The sequence below is a fragment of the Erpetoichthys calabaricus genome, chromosome 8 (assembly GCF_900747795.2).
Source record: "Erpetoichthys calabaricus chromosome 8, fErpCal1.3, whole genome shotgun sequence".
Lineage (NCBI taxonomy): Eukaryota > Metazoa > Chordata > Cladistia > Polypteriformes > Polypteridae > Erpetoichthys > Erpetoichthys calabaricus.
This window is the reverse complement of record NC_041401.2, coordinates 13,169,908-13,181,365: the sequence shown is the minus strand read 5'-3', so window position 1 is coordinate 13,181,365 and position 11,458 is coordinate 13,169,908. Positions and strand designations below refer to the sequence as shown.

At 32.2% G+C, this 11,458-nt stretch overlaps 1 protein-coding gene across 1 annotated transcript; it reads left to right on the top strand.

The window, feature by feature from the left end:
- The first annotated feature begins 5,762 nt into the window (after positions 1-5,762).
- Positions 5,763-9,659, top strand: hoxd11a (homeobox D11a). The gene is made up of 2 exons (XM_028806246.2): positions 5,763-7,011; positions 8,893-9,659. The coding sequence occupies exons 1-2, from the start codon at positions 6,405-6,407 to the stop codon at positions 9,123-9,125; spliced, it is 840 nt and encodes a 279-aa protein (XP_028662079.1). The 5' UTR covers positions 5,763-6,404; the 3' UTR covers positions 9,126-9,659.
- Positions 9,660-11,458: the final 1,799 nt, after the last annotated feature.

Genomic DNA, 11,458 nt, shown 5'->3' with positions numbered 1-11,458 from the left:
TAGTGATGTTGGATTTCATTATGAATGTGACAGGTGTGCATATATAAGAGAGACTTGTTTCTTCATTTGCCTCTTACCTCTTGAATTACTTCTATTTAATTTGTATCACGAACAACACAAATACACATATGTGTTTATGAGTATGTTTGCATATCCATGTCTTCTTTTTTAGAATGGTTATCTTATTGCAGGTATTCAAAAAAAAAATTTGTTGACATATTCAGATTACTTAAAAAATAGATAACTCTAAAGACTAATGTTGGCATTGTGACATCAGAACAGCTTCGAAAGAAAGAAAGAAAGAAAGAAAGAAAGAAAGAAAGAAAGAAAGAAAGAAAGAAAGAAAGAAAGAAAGAAAGAAAGAAAGAAAGAAATGTGGTCAATTAACGTCATAGTTGAATGTATGATGACGGACTGCCAAAACGAAACCTTATATTTAGACACATATGTTTAGAACACCTTCGTTTGCTGAATCGTCAACTCTGGCTGGCGTATTTGCTGTCAAGTTCAAGTTAACTAACTACATGTTAGTTAAGGTTAAAGTTGCTCATCACTTGTTCTCTTCCAAGCATACACTTTGCTATCTAGGTAAAATGTGTTTATCAATAACATCAACAAGAATAAAGGTAATTCTAAAGGCTCTATAAAAAGACAGCCAATATGTTATTTCACTGGTATAACAAACTGAAAAACCGGGTTTTTGTAATGTAAGTACCTTTATGACCAGTAATTAACTTAGAAAAGAAGAGAGAGGACAGGGCTCTGTGTATTCGCCATAATACTGTTTAGTGATGTGAAGAATCCATCGGAAAAAATTAATCTCACTCCAAACAAATAAATAAATAAACGATAGATAGATAGATAGATAGATAGATAGATAGATAGATAGATAGATAGATAGATAGATAGATAGATAGATAGATAGATAGATAGATAGATAGATAGATAGAATGGAAAGGCATTATATAATTGATTCGACCAAAATAATTGAAGGAGTAAAGCAATAGAGAGACGATTAAAAAAATAGATCGGGGAATAGAAAAAAAAAATTGTAGACAAGAAAGTGATTAGAAAGTTAATTCCTAGATAGACAAATACAGATATTGAGGACAGTGTTGTAAAGATGAAACAAAAAAAAAGGCAAAATCAGTGTTAAATGAATGCTTATATTGTTACGGTAACGGTTTTAAAAAGTATACACAGGAAGAGTGTTTTCATATGCACTTTGAAGTGTTAATTTAGCACTAGTGATTTGTTATTTACATTAACTCACTTATTAATCTACTAGAAGCAAGCGGAGTGACTGTGGATATGCTTCTGTGGAATACACCGTGCATTTATTTGAAGGCCTGAAAGTTAAACTACATTATAGCTAAAGCAATTTTCAAAAGTGTGCGGACATACCTGAGGAAAATAAAAGTCCATGTTTCATGTTTAACTGATTTAAAATGTAATAGATAAAGTAAACAATTTTATTGATTATAGCAATTATCACAGCGAATTGACGGAAATATTTATATTAATGCACATAAAGTTAGGTAGCAGAATACTAGAGATCAATTTTCCGAATTTGTGTTTTTATTTGTGTAAATAGCGTTTGCTGTTGCGGTTCGCCTTTGTGTAGAAATCTAAAGGAAGATTTTCACGCATAGGAAGTACGTAACAGAAAAACGGGAATCCACAAGTTTACACCACTGTGAGCATTGTATGTAGCATACTGTGACATATTTAGTCAGAGTAATGTTTTGATACTATTATACCATTTCTTAAGCGATGTTAATAGAAATAATGAAAAAAAAAACGACATTTGATGCAAAAATGGACTAACAGTTGAAATGAAGAAGCTACGATTATGTTGAAAACAAGCCAACACAGTATTTATGGACGGGTGTTCAAAAGGGTGTGTAAACAATCTCACATAAGGATGTAGGTAAGAGTGCTGTGAACAGCAAAAACAACATATTTTAAAAATTCGACAAATGTGGGAGAAAAAAATCACACATTAAAATAGCTTATTTATTACTAATATGTTGTAATACTTCTTTAGAACTTTAAGGTTTAAAGCTAAAGGTTTCTGAGTTTGAGAAACCGATAGACACAGCATTCAAAAGAAACTGAGCAGATGATTAAGTATACGGTAAAATCTGTGACGTGAAAGGCAATGTTGTTAAATTAATAAATAGATTTATTTATTTGTCTTCTTCTTCTTCTTCTTCTTCTTCTTCTTCTTCTTCTTCTTCTTCTTATTATTATTATTATTATTATTATTATTATGAATATTATCCGTCGTCTTATGCTGTTTATGTGACTAAATTGCAAATTCCAGTTTTAATGAATTTTGGAGCCTACTCTCGCTTTAGATGTGTACTATGAAATCTTTAATTAGACAAAAATATTTATTGAAAATATTAAACCAAGATTTTTTTTTTAATTTAGGTATCTATCAGTCTGTCTGTACGTCTGTCTATCTGGTGTATATAGTATAATTTATCTGTTACAATGTGGTTCAATTATCTGTGCATTTTTGTAGTGCATTTCCATCTATTGCAGAATTTACCTTACATATTTTACATTTACAGTACTTTTATAGTATCTATCTATCTATCTATCTATCTATCTATCTATCTATCTATCTATCTATCTATCTATCTATCACGTTCACAGTTCTTCCGAAACGTTACATTTCCCTTAGTATATTTGAGCAGCAGAAGTACAAATAATTTGAAAATAAAAACGCCCTATCCTTCAGGTCGTGGCTATCTTGCACGTTTGAAAACCACCACTGAAAAAGCGGAAAGCACAAGTAGGAAATCAGACACCGCATAACACGTGCTTATGTGTCCGCAGACAGAAATTTTTCAACATGCTATGCACTTAAGGTATCAAAAGAAAAAAATGTAAATTGAGCAAAGGAAAAGATTAATTCTTCACATTTCCCACGGAAACCTGGAAATATTTGCAGTTGTTTTTCTTTGTACGTTAAAGTCATTTTCCCATATAAACTATTCTGTAAACAATGCATTAAAAAGAAGACATGTTCAAAAATAGTAAATCGTTACAGGTACTGTAAGAAAAATCAGATCACGGTCGATCTGTTAGCATTAATGTTTTCAAACGAGTTTGCAGTGAATAGAAACGTTAATTAGACCAGGGCGATTGCACAGACTGGGTTTGTTTACAGCAGCTATCAATTTCGTGGTAACGTTCTCAGCCAAGTACCAAAGTTAAGGTCAAGTTAGTGTCCTTGTAGAATTTACATTAAGTTCTAGAAATCTATGTGAGGGGGATTTTTTTTCCTTTCCTTTGCTGCTTTTTTTTTCTTAATCGAATATAAAAGAACTAGCTTTCTTCTGCAGGCATCATTATCTTGAATAATTAAACAAATGGTGCAGTGCTCAGAATGCCGAGGAGCGCATTTTAGTAAAGAATTAAACGCCTAGAATATACATCCACGCAAAGTTTTACTTGCTTTCTTTCGAATAATGAAAATCTAGAATTTACATTAAATTAGAAAATGATATTTGTGATGTAGGTAGAAATACACGTTCACATTTAATGATTTTATTATTATTTAAAATAAATCAATAAAGGGTTTCCGTTACACAACCGTTTTCATCTATACAAGACGATTGCTTAATCTATCTATCTATCTATCTATCTATCTATCTATCTATCTATCTATCTATCTATCTATCTATCTATCTATCTATCTAAATATTTGAATCCCATTTTGCACAGAACTCTTCTTTGAGTTATAACGTTGCATATAGATTGTAAAATATTTTTGTTTACAGACAGGACATTCAAATTCAGCACAATAACAACTGGAGATGCCACTATAAATGTACGCTTTTCTCTAACTGCTTATAGGAGAAAAGTATCTTACTCTTTTGCAATTACTTAATAAAGAAGCTCGGGATTTCTGGAAGTGTGCTATACGTAAGTTGTCCACTGCACTGGTAAAAAAGCACCCTTAACTCTCAAAATATTTTCCACTCTAAAGACTTAGTGTTTAACTGTCTATAAAGCTGAGAGTCTGCGGTGTTCATTCTATCAGGAAAACAATAAATACGCAAGCTCTTCCTTTGGTCTGTGTGCAATAAAACAAATTGTCTTGTGACGGATATCTGTGACTGGCCGACGGTGCATCGTCTGAAAAGCACAGACGTTCAAAGCCATGGAAGTTGCTTTGTACTTGGCAGTGTGAAGATAGCGATTGAACCTCGGAATGGGCCTTTCGTATAAAGTCTCAAAGAAGGTGTTTATCTTCTCTTTTTGTTCTTTTTTAACCTTCGCGTCTTTGCCAGATTTGTAGCAATGGAGCTAATAATAATATAATCAACTTCGTCAAATAAGGATGACTTTGGTAAAGTAAGAATTTCATCATTTTATAACTGAGAAAGTTTCAATTCGTTGTTTGAATCTGTCATGAATAAATGCGAATTGTTTGTTTAATTACACGTAAATATATATATATATTCATGTAAAGAAATGTAATCATTGTTTTATATATTAAAAAAAAACTTACTAGTTTAAGAGAACGGTGGAACTTTGAAACAAAATGTGATTTTATTTCTAGAATCTTAGCAGGGCTATTTCATTAAGCAGTGTTCTTAAGGTACATTAATAATGTGATCTATCTATCTATCTATCTATCTATCTATCTATCTATCTATCTATCTATCTATCTATCTATAATCGATTATAAACATTTTTACGTTTTACGTACAACAAAAAAAAATACTATTTCATAAAATGTGAGTAAAAATTGTAAAAATTGTAAGAGTCTTCCATTATTATGGACTGCTTCCTGTTAATATGATTGCAATTGAATTATTTCTCCAAATAATTGTCTGTTTAAAATTAATTTTTATCTATCTATCTATCTATCTATCTATCTATCTATCTATCTATCTATCTATCTATCTATCAAAAAGTCTCTTACATATTTATGCATCTATACCATATATTATATTTTTTACATGTGTATCTATTTACAGTGTATTAATAATACTTGTTTTCTATCCCCGTTTCTTATTGTTAATGTTTATGTATGATGAACGACTATGGATCATTAAAAAGCTTACAGACTTAACACTTTTGTGGAATAAAACAAAGAAGAGTGTAATAAATCGCATCACGTTATTTTTAGTTTCAATCTAATTAACCACACTGTTCTTTACCGATATAATTTGCAAATGATATTGTTTATTACACATGACTGTAGCTTACTGCATATGTCTTTCATTCATTCTAGACAATTTTTTAAAATTAAATTTTTCTGTTTTTCCTGTTCTTTCTTTCTTTGAAAAACACATTGAGCTACACTATATGTGCTATAGAAATTAATATTGTTGTTCAAAGATAAACAGGGCGAGTTGTTTTTGGCTCAAATCAAAATAGTGTGATATGAAATGTGTCAGTAAATAATGATTTAGAAATCATCAATGATATGGAAATTCACACACACACACACACACACACACACACACACACACACACACATAAATATATATATATATATATATATATATATATATATATATATATATATATATATATATATATATATATATATATATATATATATATATATATATGGGTCATTTTGACTTTTATTTTTCTACTGTATTTTATTGTAAATCAGCAGTTAAATTGTTACTGTCACTCAGTAAAACTACACATAACGTGTTTTATTCTTTTCCTTGGATGTGAATTTTTTTTTTTTTTGCCATTGCCCTCTTAGCTTACATGGTTGCACATTTTTTCCTCAACTGAGCGAGCGTTTACTGGCGAAACAAAGCGTTCCTACTTGCATATTTAAATTTCAACGTCCTCCGCTTTTTTTTTTTTTTTTTTAGTCCAATCTAAATCTGAAACCCAAATGACGCCAACAAGCAAACACGCAGAAAAAAAGGGCCAGCAGACTGGGGAATCAGCGTCTCTAAATGGTTCTTCAAATGGTTACTAGCGATGGGATTAGTTTTTGCGTGTACGGCGACTTCGGGTAAGATAATTTAGCACAAAACAGAAAATGGTGCAGGATGTGTTAGCTTGGCCTCGCTTAGTCTGAGTCAGTGTGCTTTGCCAGTGTTTGTTTAACGCAGACTGTGAAAATACCAGATATTTAGACTGGATTTCCGGTATTGCTCGGCAGCCAATAGCTTTTCTCCAATAGTATCACCTACACGCGCGTTTATAGATGGTTCAAAATGACTGATATTGATATATGGTAATTTGCCACAGTGATCACATGACACTATTACCTCAAGAATCGATCAAGATGAATTGCGCGTCAGCTTACGTTTCCGATTTTTTCCCCCCTTTACGGATCCCGGAGTAATAGATGGACAAAGTTTAGCGCACAGCCCTGCCTGTTCCCTCTCAGAAACACAAAAGAAGACATGACGGAGTTTGACGATCACAGTAACTGTTCCTCAAATATGTATCTGCCGAGCTGCACCTACTACGTGTCTCCGCCGGATTTTTCCACCATGTCATCTTTTTTACCACAAACTACTTCTTGTCAAATTAACTTTCCTTATTCCTCCAACATCACGCAGATGCAGCCTTTCCGCGAAGTTGCGTTTAGAGACTACGGACTTGAACACCCAAGTAAATGGCACTACCGAGGTAATTATGCTTCATACTACTCGTCTGACGACGTTATGCACAGAGATTTAATGCAGTCGACAAGCAGAACGGAAATGATCTTCAAAAACGATCCTGTCTATAATCACCACGGAAGCGTCAATACGTCTTGCAATTTTCCCTCTAACGTTGGTAGAAATGGTGTTCTTCCTCAGTGTTTCGATCCCTTTTTCGAGGCTGCAAGCACCCAGCCGGAGAAGTCAAATGCTGAACACTCGAGAGAAAAAGCCGCTGGCGATTTCAACGGGGACGCAGTCTGTGTGAAAGAATCCACGGAGGAAGGCAAACAAAGCACCGTGGAGAATCCTGACGAAGAGTCCTTTTCATCGAACTGTACGGAGGAGAAGGGCAGCGGAGCAAGTAGGTATATCTGAAATTGAGAAAGGTTAGAGGACAAGTCCGGCACTTTGTCGCTCGGATTTTATGTGAAACTTTATAAGCATGCAAATGATTTTTATATACCCTGTAAGATTTGCTTTGCTGTTGTAAAACTATTTACGATGAGAAAACAGTTTAGGTGGGCTTACGGAATATTTCTAGGGCATTACATATCACTTAACATACCCTTACCTGTTTTGAGCGCAAATAATCTCATGTAATAATTTCACCGTTCACAGACCGGATTATTGAAAGCATGCGACATATACAATCATATTTTGTATATATCAATCTGTCTACCTACACACACGCACACACATACTCAAATACACACACACGCTTGATCTCAGTGTTAATCGAAAGTTTATGACATGATATGCTCTGCAAAAAAAATGGCAATTAAACGGGACCGTAGGTCTGTGTGTTTCACTAGTAGATAGATAATTTCACAATTATCTTATCGATCAGGTCAGGTTATTTACATTTATTTTGCTCTAACATATAAAATTGCAAGCGAATCTATCTATCTATCTATCTATCTATCTATCTATCTATCTATCTATCTATCTATCTATCTATCTATCTATAGATGCATATTTTGAAAATGATCTTATTGATAAGTTTGGAATATTTGCAGCAATGCTTGTATGCTAATATGTAAGGTCGTTCGTAAGCAACACGTACAATGAAATATTTTCTAATATATATCTGGAAGCACATGCACGTATATACATCTATACGCATGTATGTATATATGTATGTATGTATAGATAGATAGATAGATAGATAGATAGATAGATAGATAGATAGATAGATAGATAGATAGATAGATAGATAGATAGATAGATATGAAAGGCACTATATAATAGATAGATAGATAGATAGATAGATAGATAGATAGATAGATAGATAGATAGATAGATAGATAGATAGATAGATAGATTTTAAAAATGTATTGTCACACATTGTGACATCTCAAAAAGTAAAGGTTAGTTTTATAAAGATCACTATACTCACAATCAAAAATATGCACACATACACACCAACACACACACGAAATAATGGACTGAACTATCCTTTAATTGCTACACATCAACAACAACAACAACATTTATTTATATAGCACATTTTCATACAAAAAGTAGCTCAAAGTGCTTTACATAATGAAGAGAAGAAAAATAAAAGACAAAATAAGAAATTAAAATAAGGCAACATTAGTTAATATAGAAAGGAGTAAGGTCCGATGGCCAGGGTGGACAGAAAAAAAAAAAAAAAACATGTCCTTATTACTGCAGTTTAACTGAAATGATAGTTATTGTTAAATATTTTATTTAAAAATATATTTTCATAAAGCCACTGTAAGAACAAATAATAAACTGCTAATTTTATACATATACACATACTCTCTCTCTCTCTCTCTCTCTCTCTCACACGCACACACACACACACACACACACACACATATACACAGACACACAAAATAGTTAGCTGAACAATAATAAAAATATATAAATATAATGATTGAAAAGTCAATAATAAGATACAGACGGATACATTAAAAAAACAAAAAGTGAGCTTGTAAAATAATACCTAGAGGTGAATGAATTGGTTCTGTACGGATAGATAGATAGATAGATAGATAGATAGATAGATAGATAGATAGATAGATAGATAGATAGATAGATAGATAGATAGATAGATAGATAGAAAGGGACTATGTATTAGATAGATATGAAGTGTCATGTGTACTTTATAATAAACAGAAGCGATGCTCATTGTGGTGTGAACATATTTTACTGTGTTTTTTTATTTTTTTCTGTCTAGTCTAACATCATACTTACATTTATTTCGCTCTGCTTCTAGCTTCTTCAAGGTCAAGAAAAAAGAGATGCCCCTACACGAAATACCAGATCAGAGAACTTGAACGGGAATTTTTCTTCAATGTTTACATAAACAAGGAAAAAAGAGTGCAACTCTCCAGAATGCTAAATCTCACCGACCGGCAAGTGAAAATCTGGTTTCAGAATAGAAGAATGAAAGAAAAGAAAATGAACAGGGATCGACTGCAATATTTCACAGGGAATCCTTTATTCTAACGAGTGAGGGGAGACGGAGGCACACGTTTCACCAAAAAAGGGATACATCGGATGGATTCAATTACAGTTCTTTACTCCTGCGGTGTCAGTTTTTGAGTGACTATAAGTGAAACTCAGTATTTGAAGAAACAAAAATCATCATCTATGCAACAAAGTAGCTTGTGACATTATTTGTTCAACCCTATTACCTCAAAAAATAAAATAAAATAAACGACAATTTAAAGGAAAAATCTTCAGAATTACTCAGAAGAAAGCTCACTTGTTCTTTAAACCTGCTATATCAGAACTCTTTTGAACTTATAGAATGTTATCATTGGAAATAAATTAGTATTTTTTTGGTTCTCAATGTGTATTTTACATCCAGAACACTGATATGTCAATTCAGCTATATTTATTTACATTTACTTACGCTGTCTTATTTCACAGGCAAAAAAAAATGTCTCATAATGTATTCTTTTAACTCTGTCTATTACATTTTATATCATGGAAGCATGTGAACTTATGCAGTATATTAAAATAACATTTAAATAGGCAGCAGCGTCTTTTGATTATGCATTTTTTCGCACCGAGTTTAGTGTAAAACATCTTTAAACATGTCTAAAATCGTGTTAGCATAAACAGCACATGACTAAATAAATTAATGATTAAATATCTATCTATCTATCTATCTATCTATCTATCTATCTATCTATCTATCTATCTATCTATCTATCTATCTATCTGTAGAGCTTATACACTATCGACCTATCTAACTACGAGCACCTTGAATTAATCTTTCTCTTTCTTTCTTTCTTTCTTTCTTTCTTTCTTTCTTTCTTTCTTTCTTTCTTTCTTTCTTTCTTTCTTTCTAAAACACAAATCAACAGTGGAATAACAAATAAACAAACAAATAAAATAGATTAAATGTTTGCAATTAGAAAGTATATCACGTTATTACGACTGAAATTGTCTCGGTTTAGGGCAGTAATTTACTTATTCGTTATTCTATCTATCTATCTATCTATCTATCTATCTATCTATCTATCTATCTATCTATCTATCTATCTATCTATTTGTTATATGTTCACCATTAATTCCAACGTAAACAAAATAAGGCAAAATAACGGTTATTAATATTTTCCTGACGGACTTACAGTAAATGTCGTAAATATGTTTGTACCGTCACCGCTATCCGGATTATTATAATCCAACTAATGTTTCAAAATGTTTTTTACTTTGTCTTTGAACTTTCGTAACGTCAAGGTCATCCCCTTTAACCTTTGTGTACAACTTGGCGCCTCGTGGCTGTTCACTTCGTGAGGTGACCCGCTCCAAATTGTGTAAGCTCTGCTGTTGCGTTAGAGGTGAGAGCGGGTAAATGGCCCCTAAATTTGACACTTTATCTCTTTTAAATGTTTCTGGCACATAATTATACCTATTTTAAATTATCATGTGGTTTTAGTTGTAAACATATCCTTAATTGCAGCTTCAGTCCATCTTGGTAGGGAATAAAACTGCGGAATAAAAGTACAATTGTTTATAGTACCTCATAATTATATCCTCGCAGGCCGTGCATACAAACCAGAAACTGAATTTTTGTTTCTATCGCGGCTTTATAAAGACCAGTTTCACTGTATTAAGTACAAACAGTTTGAAGGAGGTTATTTAATACATAAAGTTCTTCCTGAAACAATCATATAATTTCAATGAATAACAATGAGAAGAAGAACGTATTGCCAATAAATGAATACTAATACAAAGGTAACGTAATTGCAAATAAAACAATTAAATACATACGTAATGAAGAAAAAGGCACAAACGGAACAATTAAGGCAGATTTAAACCTGAATATTTTTTTCGCAATTTTATAAATAAATTTCTTTTTAAAAGGCACTAAAAACTTTGTCGCTATACTAAAGGAAATCTTTCGTTCTAATGTCACAATGCTAGTTTTCTTCTTTACAGTTATGCATTCTTTCAGAAAGGTGAAATGTCGTCTCATTAAATGTCATTAAATGTCGACAAAACAAAATCATTAGAAAAGCTGAATAGAGAGAGATGAATATAAATGTTTTACGTATTTCTTTAATATATGGTTTGTTGGCTGGGATCCACGAATGCAATATTTTTAATCGCCACATGGTGGCACTTGTTACCGAAAATGGCTGAAATTACACGTTCAGTTGTAGGGACTGGAATGTTTAAATTTGTGGATGGTGCTGCATCCTTGATGAAAATCCATTCGCTGGAATGATACTATTAGTACAGGAATGATTTCACAAATAAACGCATCTATGACTATAAAACAAGCTTCTTCAATTGAAATGTGTACATTTAGATATTTATAATTATCC

Coding starts and splice junctions, on each gene's coding strand:
- hoxd11a (XM_028806246.2), top strand. CDS start 6,405: ATGACGGAGTTTGACGATCACAGTAACTGTTCCTCAAATATGTATCTG. Junction 7,012..8,892: donor GGAGAAGGGCAGCGGAGCAA/GTAGGTATATCT, acceptor CTCTGCTTCTAG/CTTCTTCAAGGTCAAGAAAA.